The sequence below is a fragment of the Pleuronectes platessa genome, chromosome 14 (genome assembly GCF_947347685.1).
Source record: "Pleuronectes platessa chromosome 14, fPlePla1.1, whole genome shotgun sequence".
NCBI classification, from domain to species: Eukaryota; Metazoa; Chordata; class Actinopteri; order Pleuronectiformes; family Pleuronectidae; genus Pleuronectes; species Pleuronectes platessa.
The window spans coordinates 9,483,715-9,497,704 of record NC_070639.1 but is presented as its reverse complement, the minus strand read 5'-3'; the positions used below and the strand labels follow the sequence as shown (position 1 = coordinate 9,497,704).

Here is a 13,990-nt window from a genome sequence, read left to right as displayed (position 1 = left end):
AGGAAAGTTGTCCAAAGATGTCTGACAGCAATGACGTAACAGTCCTCAGGTCCCATGGAGACTGTCTAGACGAGGCCCGTTCAATAAATCCTTTTCCACGATTAGATATCTCTACGTTGCAGGAGTTGGGCCAGAGGACTCTTCTCCTGCTAACCTCCCTTATAGATAGTGGAATATTTGGTACAGATCACATTTAAAACCATTAAAGTGTCACAAAGACACACAATACCTTTTTGGATGTGTTGTGTTTTTGTCTCTTTTTTTCTTGTAATATTTCAATTTTTTCAAAGGGTGGAGGGTCTTTGACATATTTATGTCCAAGGGCCCATTGTGTCATAATCTGACCATGACTGTAGGTTAATTACATATATACAAATAGCAGCTATTTATTGACATATCACATCAGAAGATTTTTATTTGTTTATTTGTAATTGATTTATTTCACCAAATTGATCATGTACAGGTTATTGTTGCCAAAAGTCAGAGCTTTGAAGACATTTTTCTCAATTTACAAATGTTTCCCTGTCCTTGAACACAGTCTGTTTCCCCAATAAAAATATATTAAACCGGCTCCCATTTAAAGTTTATCCAGGTTGTAGATAGAGAAGGAATGGAAGTTCATGCCTCTTGAAATGGTGTCCAAATCTCACTTGTAGTTTCAAAGTGGAATGTTGCTTTTTATTATTCAACCCCAGGTTTGGCACAGCCCAATAACCGGTTGTTTAAGATGATCATGTTACGCTAAAATGTCCACTTTGTCGAAACTTTGTTTGGCGGAGGAATGTTTTAGGTCAATTAGGAAATAAGAAAAACGTGTTCTTGTTAATAATTAAACATGTACAACTGTTTCATATAAATGTGGACAGCACCACATCAAATTCTTAACTTTTAATTTGACTTCAAATGGTAAAATATTGGTGAAAACGACATTTGATTTTTTTGGTACCATTCAAAAGGCATGCACTAAAGGTGATCTCTTAAAAACTGATATTCTCCACAATGATAAAAACTAATACTAGCATTTCTCTGAGTTATTGCAATACCATAAAGCATCAGGTGTAGTAGTATCTATACCTGCAAAAAATATTCATAAGACTGTACCGGCCAGCGAAACTCAAGGTTCAAAACGTTGCTTCAGCACATTCTGCAGATATCCAGTCTGCTGGATTAGAGTTCAACATATCTAAAGCCGACACTACGTCCCCTGGCATGTGAGTCCAATAAGCACAAAGTTCCCGACAGACGAACAGTTGATCCAAAACTTTACGGTTGTCTCGATTCCCCCGACAGGATTTGTTGTCTGCATTTCTCTCTCAGTTTCTCAATAGTTGCCATTGAGAGACTTCCGGGTTCTGTAAATATTTTCTGTAGAAAAGAGTTGAGTAGGGACTTTCAATTTCTACAAACTCAAACAATTTAGATTTTCATTAGTTCAGATTCTCTCTGCGTTTCATTCATTATAACAGGGAATAAATGAAGGTCCCTTATTTTAAAAAGGTCACAGTAGTGAACCAATTAAACCAAGTAAATTTAAATTATTACTATAATAATTATTATTAACATTATGTTTAAAAGAATATCTGGACGGAACAATACTTTCAAAGAAATTAGCTTGAGATTCAGAAACATGTCTATTTCCTGACATTTTATACAACAAATGATCAATTAATTATGTATTAAGCAGATTATAACAATGTAATAAACTCTTAGCCGCCGCCTCAATGTACTTAACACAGGTGATTTTTTCCCCCTTAAGTTTGTCAGTGGTGTAAAGATGGCATTGGTGTCAGAACTGATACAAAGTACGAAGCAAGTAAAATCAAAAATCCATAACTGTGATGTGAAAAGTTGTTTGTAGCCATGTTACTGCTGATCTCACCTGCATGAAGGTGTGGCAGTCCAGCGTGAAAGCTCCACACGTGATCTGTTTGAAGCACTCGCACACGTCGCACAGAGAGCGCGCTCTCAGGATCTCCGGCTGGTGGTGAGCGATGAGTGTCAGAGCAACACGGAAAAGAACCTTAGAGCCTTCATAGAACAGACAATCCCAGATCCGTAGAACTGTCTGCGAGTATAGAGGAACAAGCGAGATGTCTGTTGAATGACCTGCTTCAACATCCATGTGACATTCTCATAGTGTCTGCCCCGTTTTTCTCACCTCTATTGGGAGGATGTCAATGTAGAGGCAGATGAACCAGCGTGACACCACCAGGGTCCATATGCCGGGATACTGAGCCATGAGCTGTCCGACTGCAGGAGACTTTGTCTTCACCAGCTCATCAATAACCTCCTGGTCAGTCTTCAGCCCCAACATGGCCGGGCTGTAGTAGTCTGTCAAATGAATCCCACAGTTAGATGAGCTGACTCATTGGTCGGCTATTCATACACATCTCGTAGATCAGGTCTAAATGTCTCAGATTTCTTTTTTCAATCTGAATTTTTTCCAAAGTGGAGTGCCACAAGGCTCCAACCTAGCCCTACTAATATTCAGTTTTTAACACTAACAAATAGGGATCATCATGAGCTTCATTATACAGATGACACAGGATATATATTGTCACTATTAAAAATGCTTTAGCTGGCTTCATTCACTAAATAATCAGTTATTGGTGCACTTGTGGCTTGCCTAGTTGAGCATAAACCACTTTGGGTGAGCTCTTACTGCACCAACTCGGGTTGAGATCTGGCCCGGGACTTGCTGCAGTGTATTCCTTCTTTCTCACCAACTTCTCTGTCTCTGCACTATTGCAATTAATGAACGTTGATCAGTCTACAGTCTCCTGAACTGTTTTTCAGATGACCCACAACAGTGATTATTACAAATATATGTATTGCCTTGTTTGGATATAAGATAAATTTTGCTTATAATACCTTGATCAAATAAATGTTGATATTATGGATGATCTTCATTTTCAGCTGCACATGGAAAACAACATAATTTCTTCTCTCATTTTTAAAGATAATATCTTTTCTTTCTTCCCCTTGTTAACAGGGACATGTGGGGACCTTTGCTAAAGTTGTGTGTTGCCCTCAAATAAACCTGTTGAACATTTTGTCTTTAAAATATGTTTATTTTGAACCTCATTCATATTCCACCTTTGCTTTATCTCTCTGAGTAAAATGAAATCCTCAGAGGAGGTTTGAAGGGACATTCATTGTGTGTGTGAGGAATAAAGAAGATGCTCGACCTGGAAGTATTCTGCCCAACAGTGCATCCATGAGCCAGAAGGATTTCTCTTCATCTTTGGTGATGATGATGAGGTAGCCTACAATGAAGTTCATTCCCTGGAATAAACAAACAACACTTTGTCTGTAGAGAAAGTTTGTGAGAACATGTGTCACCTTTATGAGTAACAAAAGTTATTTACACTGTCTTTATTTATTTAGCTCTCACGTTGCATCTTGAGCTAATAGCTGGGACTACAGTAAACTGTCAGTCCTGTTCTTTATGTAAACAGACACTTTCCTCACCTGACAGTACCCCACTGTTTGATTATGGTGTCCATACGCCAGCAGCACGTTGTACAGCGCCCTCTGCAGGCCGGGCTCAGCTTTGCTCTGGAAGAGGACGTTGTTCGGAAATGTCCTGTTAATATCTACCAAAAAAAAAAGTATCTTATTTCTAAATCATTTTGTGATATAAAGTTGAATTGACGTTTATGACCAAAGGCGCTATCCATACATTTTAACATCTATTTTAAAGAATGATAACAGTGAACGCCACAATAACAACAATGAGACAACATAAAAAAATAAAATAAATAAAAATAATTACAAATGTTTCAATAAACAGTTGAGATTGTCACAACTACAAATTATATAGGTTATTTGCCAAAGTGCAGAACAGGCCAATAATTAAGGCAACAATAATATTTTATAATTTAACTAGACTTACGTGTTTAATAAGGTTGAGCTGTGTGTAGGTTTTGGTAAATAGGGTCGCAATTACCGTTTAGTCTCACCTGTTTGAATGGTTTCCTTCAGCTTGGGGTCATGCTCCGCGGCCAGCAGGGACTGGTAATGACCCGGGTTACTCTCCAGTCGTTCCTGGGCACCACTTGCCGCCATCCAGATCTTGGCCCGGTGCTCGTTGGGAACTCCTTTACGCACGTACCTCTTCACTTCCAATACACATTTTATAATCCCATTACACAACCGCAGAGCGACAGAGCTACACCACAACTGGACAGTGGTGTGTGTGAATGAGTGTTTGTACCTGTCAGGTTCTTCTCCACGTGAGGTTTCTCTTGAAGGAGCTTGGACCATCTCAGGGATCTTCTGTTGAGGACAGCCACGTACTCGTCCATCATCTCCTTGTAGGATTCAAAATCATGAGGTCTCTCAAAGCCGTAGGGGTCAATCCTGCAGGGGGCAAATCCACATCCAACCAAAAGCTTACAAATTAGTACAAAACACTGATGAATGCTATGAAGGAAGAATCAACAGGAGGGTCACCTTCCTCCCCCACCCTTCTTTCCTTCTCTTTTCTTTCTCGCCTGATGACAGACACTACAACAGCCAGAGCTGGGTAGGGTTTCTGCAGCAGGGAGATCAAATACCCAACGTGGATGACGAGTGAGTTTTAAGTTACTTTCAAGTGGGATTATAGCAAGGAGCAAAATTCACGCTTGTTTCACATAACAACACAAAGCTGAGATATTTCTGATAATCCTGGAAGCTGCTGTACGGGGCCTGTCAAGTGGGATTACAGGAGCAAAGGAGAAACATTCACAAAAACAGTACAGAGCTACATTTCTGATAAGTCTGGTGGAAAGTGTACAAGTTTCTTAAAAGTATAAAGTAAATCAGGAAAGTGAGGAAGGAAGGAAGCAATAATGATTCATCAACCATTTGAAAAACTTAGTAAGTAAAGGTGACACATGGAGTCAGAGTCTTACCTCTCACCGCCATTAATACATGTTGGAGGCTGAGCAGCATTTCCTTGAGTTTCCCTCTCCATCGTGCTGCAGGTACAGAAGTTCACCGAGGCTCGAAACAACCAGCACGGTGGAGGTTATTTCATTTTTACCTCCGGCTGCTGTCAAGGTAAATAACAAAGCGACCTGCGTCTCCAATGTCTCATCTTACAGCACTCGCTCTCTGAGAGGAGGGGCCGGGTTAGGAGTGACCAGGTGACCTGATGGATTTGCATACAAAACAACTGTAGGAAGAGAATCAGGAGTGCTGGCTTTTGTTCTCTTGCATGTCACAGTCCATAATGATGAATAGTAGTAGATCTGAATACAGTGGTGTTAATGATGGTATCAGCAATTTCACGATTGCCAAGGAGGCAATGTTATTCACCCAGTCACTTTGTTTGGAAGTTAGTAAAGAAGAATAAGCAAAACCCACTGGACAGATTAAAGCAAAACTTGAATGCAGGGATAGTTCTGAGAAGAATCCTTGAAAGGTTCAATGTGTAACATTGGGTGAAAGAGATCTATTGAAAGAAATTGAATTTAATCAATCTAAGTGATGTTTTCACTAGTGTGTGAGCATCTTAATTGTAGGAATTATTTTCTTTACCATAGAATACGCCCTTTATCAGGAGCTATGTTTTTTTTTTTACAGTAGCCCATACTGGACAAATTAAAGGGCATAGTTATGGATGAAAAATGTCATGGTTTAGGGGACAGATTAGGGCATCTAGTGAATTTAAAGTTAATTTGGTGAGCAGACTATTGGGTCTTGGTGGAGATATGCTCTCTACTCAAAGCCCAAAAGGTTCCTCAACCTACCACAGATAGTATTTTCTTGTCTGGTCTTGTCTGGTCTTGTCTTAGCTGAATTTGGTCCAAATTCAGCTAATTGTAATAAAGACATCGTTAATTGTATACTAGCACCAAAGAGGTCGATGGTTTGACTGTTTGTCAACAGGGTTACACAATAACTACAAAACAGATTTCCACAGATACTTGGTGGGCGGATGTGACATGGACCAAGAAAGAATTCATTGAATTTGGGTGCAAATCCAGACTACGATCATTTTTTCCCACTTTCTTTAGCATTACAAAATACGTTTTTTTTTGACATTTTAACAATTTCCTAGAGAATAACTTATATAGAAAATAACACACATTTAGGGATCTGATATGTGTAAAATTTGCTACAGCTTAATTTAAGGGGATTGAGGTATGTACTCTACTGAGTCCTCTTCTAGCTTTCAGTGCATTTTGAACTGAGCCACATCAAAATCTCTGCTGTGAATAAGCCAATAAACAATATATGTCACGTTATTATTGCCATCATACTAATTCTGTTTTATGAAACCCATTCTTGTCTAATCGGTTGTCCTGTATGTGATAAATAAAATGTCCATTATATATTATGGACAATAAAAGAGCTACATACATGTATGATTATGGAAAAGCTCATGCTTTATTCATCTTTCTTAAATGAACAATATACTTAGGCTACTTACAGGATGTATCAACAATATATTGTTTTCACTACCTTCAGTAACACTGAACAGATGGGCTTGAACAGAAACATGAATATTGAACAGACAGGAGTTTATTCTTAAGGCTTACGTTATTGTCCTGTTGCCCTCTTTAGCGTCCTGGCTTCTGACGTAAGGGCTCTGTGCTGCCATAACATACAGATATGTGCCATGCAATCCTAAGGGCCTGTACGTGTGTCTTAAAATAAATTTGTCTTAACTGCAGCAGAGCAGATTTCTCAAGACGGATCAACTGATGAAATGACTCTACGCTTTCCTAACTTTTGCAAAGAAATTATCTTTTGAAAATAAAAATAAAATCATGAATACTGTGGAAAGGAGTTATTACATTTAGGATTTAAGACCCAATCCCGACTGCGATTATTCAGTCAAATCAATACCACCAACCAATATCAATCATCTAAATTAAAGCACTGCCTTTACTCTCATTTATTTGTGAAACCAGCCCAAAATGTAGCAAAACGTGTTCAACATGCTTTCAATGAGAAGCTCACAACTCCATGATTTGACAGATCCACCGAACATTTAAACCGACAGCAAATCATCCACAATATTGAGGCATCCCGTTAGAGATCTGAGCATTTCCTGTACATAAAAGAAATCATCTTTTGCATTTATAAATTCAACATATTTATATTATTCTTCATATAGCTCTCTTTGTAAACTGTCCCAATAGATACAGTATGTACAGTAAAAACTGCAACAGTTCAGTTGGTGCTGGTGTCGTGAGCATGATGTCCCGAAGTTAGAGTAAGACATTGGAACTTTGCACAGTCACTCAGAGCTTCATATAACAAAACAAAGCTGACTAGAAAGAATCTTAAAACACACAGCATTCTCCTCTCTTGTCCTTTCAGAGTGCACACAGCCAGTAACCTCCTCTCAGTGCTGTGTCTGTCCTCACATACAGGGCTGCGGCCTGACGGCTATCGCTCCTCCTGGAGCAGAGCAGAGGGGCGTCCAGGATACTGAGAATCCAACAGGAGAGACATGAGGTGAATCTGGCAGCGTCCATATGACGCCTCAGTCTCACGAGGACAGTTGTTCCCAGTTTTTTTACTCAGCTCCCTGAAAGGGGGTTTCCTGACAGTTCCAAGTGCTTCTGTTTTCTCTCTGAAGTTTACAATTTCCACTTTTTTTGTACAAGTCTTAAAAAAAACTATGAAGTCACTGTAAAAGAAACAACGTTCTGGCTTTCCAGAGTTGTGATTGGATTTAGAGAGTTTTACGTTTTGATCCTGTTACAATCGGTCGAGCGAATTCCACAAAATCATCTATAAGAACTGGCCACGCTCCTGGGAAAGAAAACACAACATATGATTAGTGTCACAGTGATGGATGAATGATTATTTTGAACTTTTCATCCACTGTTTCATTTCCAACTCACCTTCCTCATCATAATTTGACATGTCATCTGCAATCATGTTACCAAAGTCCAACAATAGGTTCCACGTGTCCTTTGGAATTGATCGTTTATGGTGTTCCTGGAAAAAAACAGCTGATGAACATACTAGTATATGCAGAGTTTCACACATGACTTTTCTCTTGTTTAGTCAGCCATTTAAATGATATTGTATTGCAGGTTTAGATCTTATCAAACATCTGGTGTGACTGGCTGATCCCACTCTTTTACGAATATGTTTAACAATCTCCGCATCATGTGTTTTAGCCCTGAATAAAAAGTTATCTTCATACATACTAACAGACCTGAAAACACATATCAGGTGACCATTCATGTACACAGGTCATGCGAGTGCTTCTTTCAAAAGAAAGCAGATTGTCAACTCTACAGCTGGTTGCTTAGTTACAGAAAAAAACTACAAACAAGAAACAACAATGGTGAAAATTAAGAGCAGGGATTTTTTTTCTTCAGAGTTTTTAAACTATAATCAGGCCAGTGGCGTTTGAAGCATTTTAGGCGTTCAAAAACTAGAGTAGTGTGGACGGCAGGCGCAAACGTATCAACACTGATGCCTTTTAAAACTAAAACGTAATAGAGTAGATGTGACCTTAGTAATTTGATTACTTGAACTTAGTGTGCTCTTAGTTTCCTTCTAATGTAATTTAAGTCTGTACCTCATTGCATAGACGTCACTAACATTGTTTTTATGTAAAGTAAAATGAGGTCAGGGTTTGTTGTGGCCAGAAAAGCTAAATCAGTGTCCAGCTATGACTGATATAAAGACTGAACTTTTAGATTTAAACTGACAAAAGAAACAGTTTTTAATGTGAATGGCTGATAACCTGCTCGACACATCCATGCGTTCACTTTGACTCACCAGAAGAAATCTATTCCAAAGATCGAGGAACTTAAATCGTCCTGAGAGAACCAGGTTCCAGTAGGCTACAGCCATCTCCAAGTCTGCACACACACACACACACAGAGAGAAGACCAACTCTTAAAAATCTATAACAGAACTGGGCAAGATGCTGTTACTATTATCACTCGGTTTACCTAAACCCTTCTGTCCAGGATTTTTGGCAAAATTAAAGGTGAACTGGTAGAAGTCCTTGAACTTTCCAGTATCTTTTAGCTCCTGCTCTAATCTTGGCAACATGGCCTTCAGTTTTTCTGGGCTGTCACACCTGAAAATAGAAGACAAAATGAGCAACAGCCTCTGAATGATCATACGTGAACAAGCCGACCCAACTGCAGCGTGACGGCGCATATACCGAAGTGAACTGTGACACATGAGCCTCAAAAGTCAAAACAAGCCGCGCTTCCATTGAGTAACTCCATGAAGACACAGAATACTCAAGTGGTGGTTGACTGAGTCTATATATAGACGGCCTTCCCTCCCCGAGAGCCACACCAAGAGATCGACCAGGCAGAGCTACTTCAGCCACAGTGTTTATGTCCCACTCGGTAGCATGTCACAGGCTGTTGATGTCAACACTCACCCCAGCTCCGTCATTCCATCCACAAACTCCTTCTTGGAGAACTCGCACTGAGTGGCCGCACGCAACTTCCATGCAACGACCAGCACGGAGTTGCTGGCTGGATCCAGTGAGAGGTCGTCACAAAACTGCTGGATCCCGTCAATACCAATCTTATTCTCATCCTGTGGATCTATCAGGAAAAAAGTAACACATTTATGCAAACATGTTATGCCTATAAGTTATATATAATTATTTTTGGAAAAGCTCTATTCAATTAAACATATCACAGTATAAAAAAACACTCTTAAATTATCCCACCTACCTTTATAGCGATTGTAGAGCTGCTCCAACCTTTTCCGGTCCACGGAGGTTTTCATGGATTCCTTACAGTAAAGATCTGGGTTCTGAAAATAGTTGTCGGTCGCCACTTCTAGTTTCCAGTCATTCTGCGTGAGGCAGTACACAGCTGTCTTTTCCCCAGCTTGCGTGAAGGACATGAACTGCCGTACCTTGTCCCTCTGCGAAGATTTCAGCTTATGCTGTGTAAGTACAGGACAGGGGCTGTCAGACACCGGTGCAATCAGACCAAGGAGCACAGAAAACAACGCGCAAACACAGAGGGACACACAGACAAAAAGACAGAACGAGACAAACACATCTACAAGCATTCAGGCAACGTTGTAAGGACAGTGCAGAGCGGGAGGCACTCACAAGCACACTGACACATATTTAAAGAGGTTAGTCTGTCACACCAACAAACACACAGGACAGTGGGTGAGCCAAGACGCTGTGGGGATAATTATGTCGAGTCCAAAAGCAACTTGACTGGCTGGGCTTTTCTGAAGGGGGATGTTGTGGATTCTCAAAGCACATGCTGTACCCCTGTGGGCCCCTCAGATAACTACATTCATAGATGTAACATGAGTAGGGTAAAGAGATGCCAGCACCAGGACCTAGAGGTGCAACAAGTCTGGAGTGTAACACAAGCACTCTGCCCGGAATACTTACAAATATATAAATATATATATATACATATTATAAAAAGTAATGATATGTCAGAATATTGTTAACAGTGATACTGTGAGGATAATTGGAGGAAGGTAAAGTTAAGCTTAAAAAAAATTAGGTTTTAAAAAAAGAATATAATAAATCAGTAATGATGTAAGCAGTAAGAGTCAGTGTATATTTGACTGAGGGAGTCAATTCAGAGGACTTTATCATTAAATGGTAATGCAGCCTTTAAAGACCAGTAATAAACACTGTTCACGCTTCAAAGTTAAAAAAATACTTTTGACCAAATTCTAAATGATATCTCATTCCTGACACTATACAAATGTTATGATCAGCTGATTAGTTGATTAGTCTATTGTAGCTGCATCAACAAGTTGAGAAGACTACTGCCAAAAAAACAAATCAATAATAATATCAGTCAATTTTTTGGGTTAAATACCGAACATTTGGTATTAATTGTTGCAGATTTGATGTTTTATGTCACAGTAACCTGAATATTTGTGGGTTTTAAATTGCTGATCAGAAAAAAAGAGACATCTGAAGATGCCACTTTGGCCTTTGAGAAATCATTAACTTTCACTTCTCATTTGTTTTGGACACCAGTGATCACTTTATCAGGAAAAATGTCTGATTCATTTATAATGAAAACAACCGCTTGTTGCAGCCATATATAAATACTCAGCAATAAATGAGAAATAAGATTATAAACACTTTAGTTTGTTTTTATGAGGAAAAAAAAAGAAAGTTGGAGCTAATCAAATATGATAATTTTATCATATAGTCTCCTGACACAATATCATGTTATGAATATCCAAATAATCAATTGCACAACAAACAGTAAGATGATTATATTAGTTTTAATACTGCTTTGATAAGTTAATAATAATATCAGCCACTTTTAAGAAAATATGCCAAAATTTAGTTTTTTTCAGCTTCTTAGAGTTTTATTTTCCACTTTTTAATCACAGTAACCTGAATATTTGGTGTTTTTTGGCCGTTGATCAGACAATGACAAAACACGTGAACTGTCAATTGAGAAAATAACAGTAATTTATCAAGAGAATCACTGCTTGCTTTAAAGTGGTTGAGTTGATCGATCATGATTGAATGCACTTATTGGAATGTATCTTTTGATAAAAGAATCAGCTAAATGATATGCAATGTAATGAATATGACACTTTGCTTGTTTTAATCTTACATTTCAGTAACATGAGTAATGTTGATTGGACAGAACAACCAGGTTGAAGACTTCAGCTTGAACCCTGGGAAACTGTGGTGCAGTTTCTGAGATTTTACAGTATAATTGATTATGTTAAAAAAACAACTGTGGATGAGTTAATAATGGAAAATATATCCGAGCAATTATAGATCGTATCCTGAAGAAGCACACAGCAGCACCTCCTCAGAGCAACTGCACGATCAGAGCACTTGGACGAAGAGTTTCCTGAAACCAGAGACTGAAACAGTGACTTCTCCAACCTTCCCTGGTTCATATTCATTCAACTCAAATTAAGTCACGCGTCTGTGGTTGAGCACAGACGCGGATTATGGTGTCACCAGAATGGGCAACGCTGGGTTAGCATTGTCTACACACCACCCGGCTAGGAACTTCTCCCGGCTAACGCTAGCTAAGTTAGCCAGGGACTGTCTCGCTGACATTAGCGGTGGCGCTGAACCCGTTGGACCTGACTGCTGGTGTGGATTACACCGACATGACCCCCTGTGGGTCCGGGTGTGAGCTCCAGAGACTGACCATGCTCGCAGCCGAAGTTACCAGGCTACCCAACAGGGACGTGTAGCTAGCTAGCTGCTCTCAAAACATCAACTGACCTTCCCTGTTAACAGCAGCAAACACAAGCGACTGAGCACCGCGGGCTCGTCAAACCGCGACACGACGTGCACTTTTAATACTGTGACACCATAGGTGAAGCTGGGTCTTCACGGTGCTAAAGCCGATGCCTGGGTTCGTGTTTATTTTGGTTACCTACCATTTTTACACCCGCTGGTTCACCAGTTCGGTAGCCCGACCGACGCTCATTGTGCGCATGCGCCGAAGCAGTCGAGCAGAGCTATTTATGGTTTGAACAGAAACTGTTCATGTTGTCGTTTGACTTATTTGTAAACAATAGATGTCAAACAGTTAGTGAAAATAACAATAGAGTAAAAATGGGAACGATTCCAATAGTATAATAAAGCAAATACAGTAGTACTCAAAGGAACTGTAAAAACTTGATTCAACAACCTTTCAACATTTTCTCTAGGAATGCTGGTTGAGCTGCAGGACTTTTGTATCAGCCTGCATTAGATATAGGTTTTCCAAATAATAATATCAATTTCCCTATTGTGACACAATATAATTCTCTATAGCCTTAAAAGTAACATTAGATTTTAATCAACAGTTCCATCCCTGAGACACTGGACATTTTACAACAGTAGGAAGGATTTATTGCAGAACTGCAGTATTAGGGTAGTTTTGGAATATAGATCAGTCATCATTACTCTCTGCCTTTTTGGAACTAAACATAGTCCCCTTTAAGAATGTAGGACAAGATGGAGATTATCCCTTGTATGCTCTACCACACTAATTAATGCCTATACACCAGTTGATGTTAGTGACCACCAGCAGATGTTAGGGTATATTATAATATAATATAATATAATATAATATAATAAGTATATATCAAATAAACTGGATACTGCCTATGAAAGTTCTACATAAACCTTCCTGACCCTCACTGGATTATAATTTTAGTTTACACATAAGGAAAACTATGCGAAGAGTAAAATCAACTTTAAAAACATTTCTTATGTAGTGCAGGCTCTGAATTTAAAAGATGTTATGGCCTGACATTGCAGAATGGTGATCCTCTTTAAATCAAACCAAACTGTAATGAAATGTTTGATTGAAAAGAAGTCTAGGTTAATGGTTGTTTTTCGATTGGAGCAATCTTGAAATTGGTTATTAGGCGTACAGATCCTTAAATATGGAGGAAGGATCTGTTATTAAAGAACTGCACAACAAATATGCAATTTGTTGAGCAATTGTTTAACTTGATAAACTGCGATGATGCCTGACTTTAAAAACTTAAGAAATGACTGTGGTGTAAAAGTAAATGTTGTTTGGTGGCTCAGCTGGATTTTATCTCATGAGAAAGGGAATCCACCCTTGAATAAGAGTGAATATAAACACGGCTCTGCAGCTGATACAGTATCTGTGGGAACCAGCCTTCCTCTTTTTTGTTGGCTCTGTTTTACAGTGACTAAGGCTCCAATGACATCGAGCACACTGACGTCATGCTAGTCACACTCACAGCAGCATGCAATTGATCTTTAAGACGCAATTGTTGGAAAACTACTGTCAACTCATTCAATTACTTTACACTTGTGGTAAACTGTGGGCTTTATTGTTGTTGAAATTGAATTGACCCAGACTTAAAAATGTATCCTGACTGCATAACTGTTACTTTATATACGTTATAAAACTGACATGACAATCCTTAAGTTCAAGCAGGAGCTTGTTTGTGTTCAATTCAGATGTCATCATCTCATTTGTTGAGGATCACAATCAGAGGTTGTTGATCCACCAGGGGCATTGGGTTTTGTTACAGTCCCTACAGCCAAGAATATAAATATATACCG

General features: G+C 39.1%; 2 protein-coding genes across 4 annotated transcripts; both read right to left on the bottom strand.

The window, feature by feature from the left end:
* Window positions 1-408: 408 nt before the first annotated feature.
* LOC128455603 (growth hormone-regulated TBC protein 1-A) lies at window positions 409-5,301 on the bottom strand. 2 transcript variants are annotated; one of them, XM_053439287.1, is made up of 8 exons: window positions 4,899-5,301; window positions 4,217-4,362; window positions 3,963-4,121; window positions 3,472-3,596; window positions 3,189-3,285; window positions 2,159-2,331; window positions 1,880-2,065; window positions 409-1,365 (listed from the first exon to the last, which is right to left on the bottom strand). In XM_053439287.1, the coding sequence occupies exons 1-8, from the start codon at window positions 4,958-4,960 to the stop codon at window positions 1,264-1,266; spliced, it is 1,050 nt and encodes a 349-aa protein (XP_053295262.1). In that variant the 5' UTR covers window positions 4,961-5,301; the 3' UTR covers window positions 409-1,263. The 2 variants fall into 2 exon arrangements, with proteins under 2 accessions (XP_053295262.1, XP_053295263.1); XM_053439288.1 differs by lacking the exon at window positions 4,899-5,301 and having other exon boundaries at window positions 3,963-4,116; window positions 4,217-4,357.
* A 1,055-nt stretch (window positions 5,302-6,356) lies between these two features.
* dcun1d2a (DCN1, defective in cullin neddylation 1, domain containing 2a) lies at window positions 6,357-12,417 on the bottom strand. Of its 2 annotated transcripts, XM_053439286.1 has the most exons (7): window positions 12,340-12,417; window positions 9,663-9,879; window positions 9,362-9,530; window positions 8,916-9,046; window positions 8,740-8,822; window positions 7,848-7,944; window positions 6,357-7,755 (listed from the first exon to the last, which is right to left on the bottom strand). In XM_053439286.1, the coding sequence occupies exons 1-7, from the start codon at window positions 12,340-12,342 to the stop codon at window positions 7,676-7,678; spliced, it is 780 nt and encodes a 259-aa protein (XP_053295261.1). In that variant the 5' UTR covers window positions 12,343-12,417; the 3' UTR covers window positions 6,357-7,675. The 2 variants fall into 2 exon arrangements, with proteins under 2 accessions (XP_053295261.1, XP_053295260.1); XM_053439285.1 differs by lacking the exon at window positions 12,340-12,417 and having other exon boundaries at window positions 9,663-10,218.
* Between the last annotated feature and the right edge of the window lie 1,573 nt (window positions 12,418-13,990).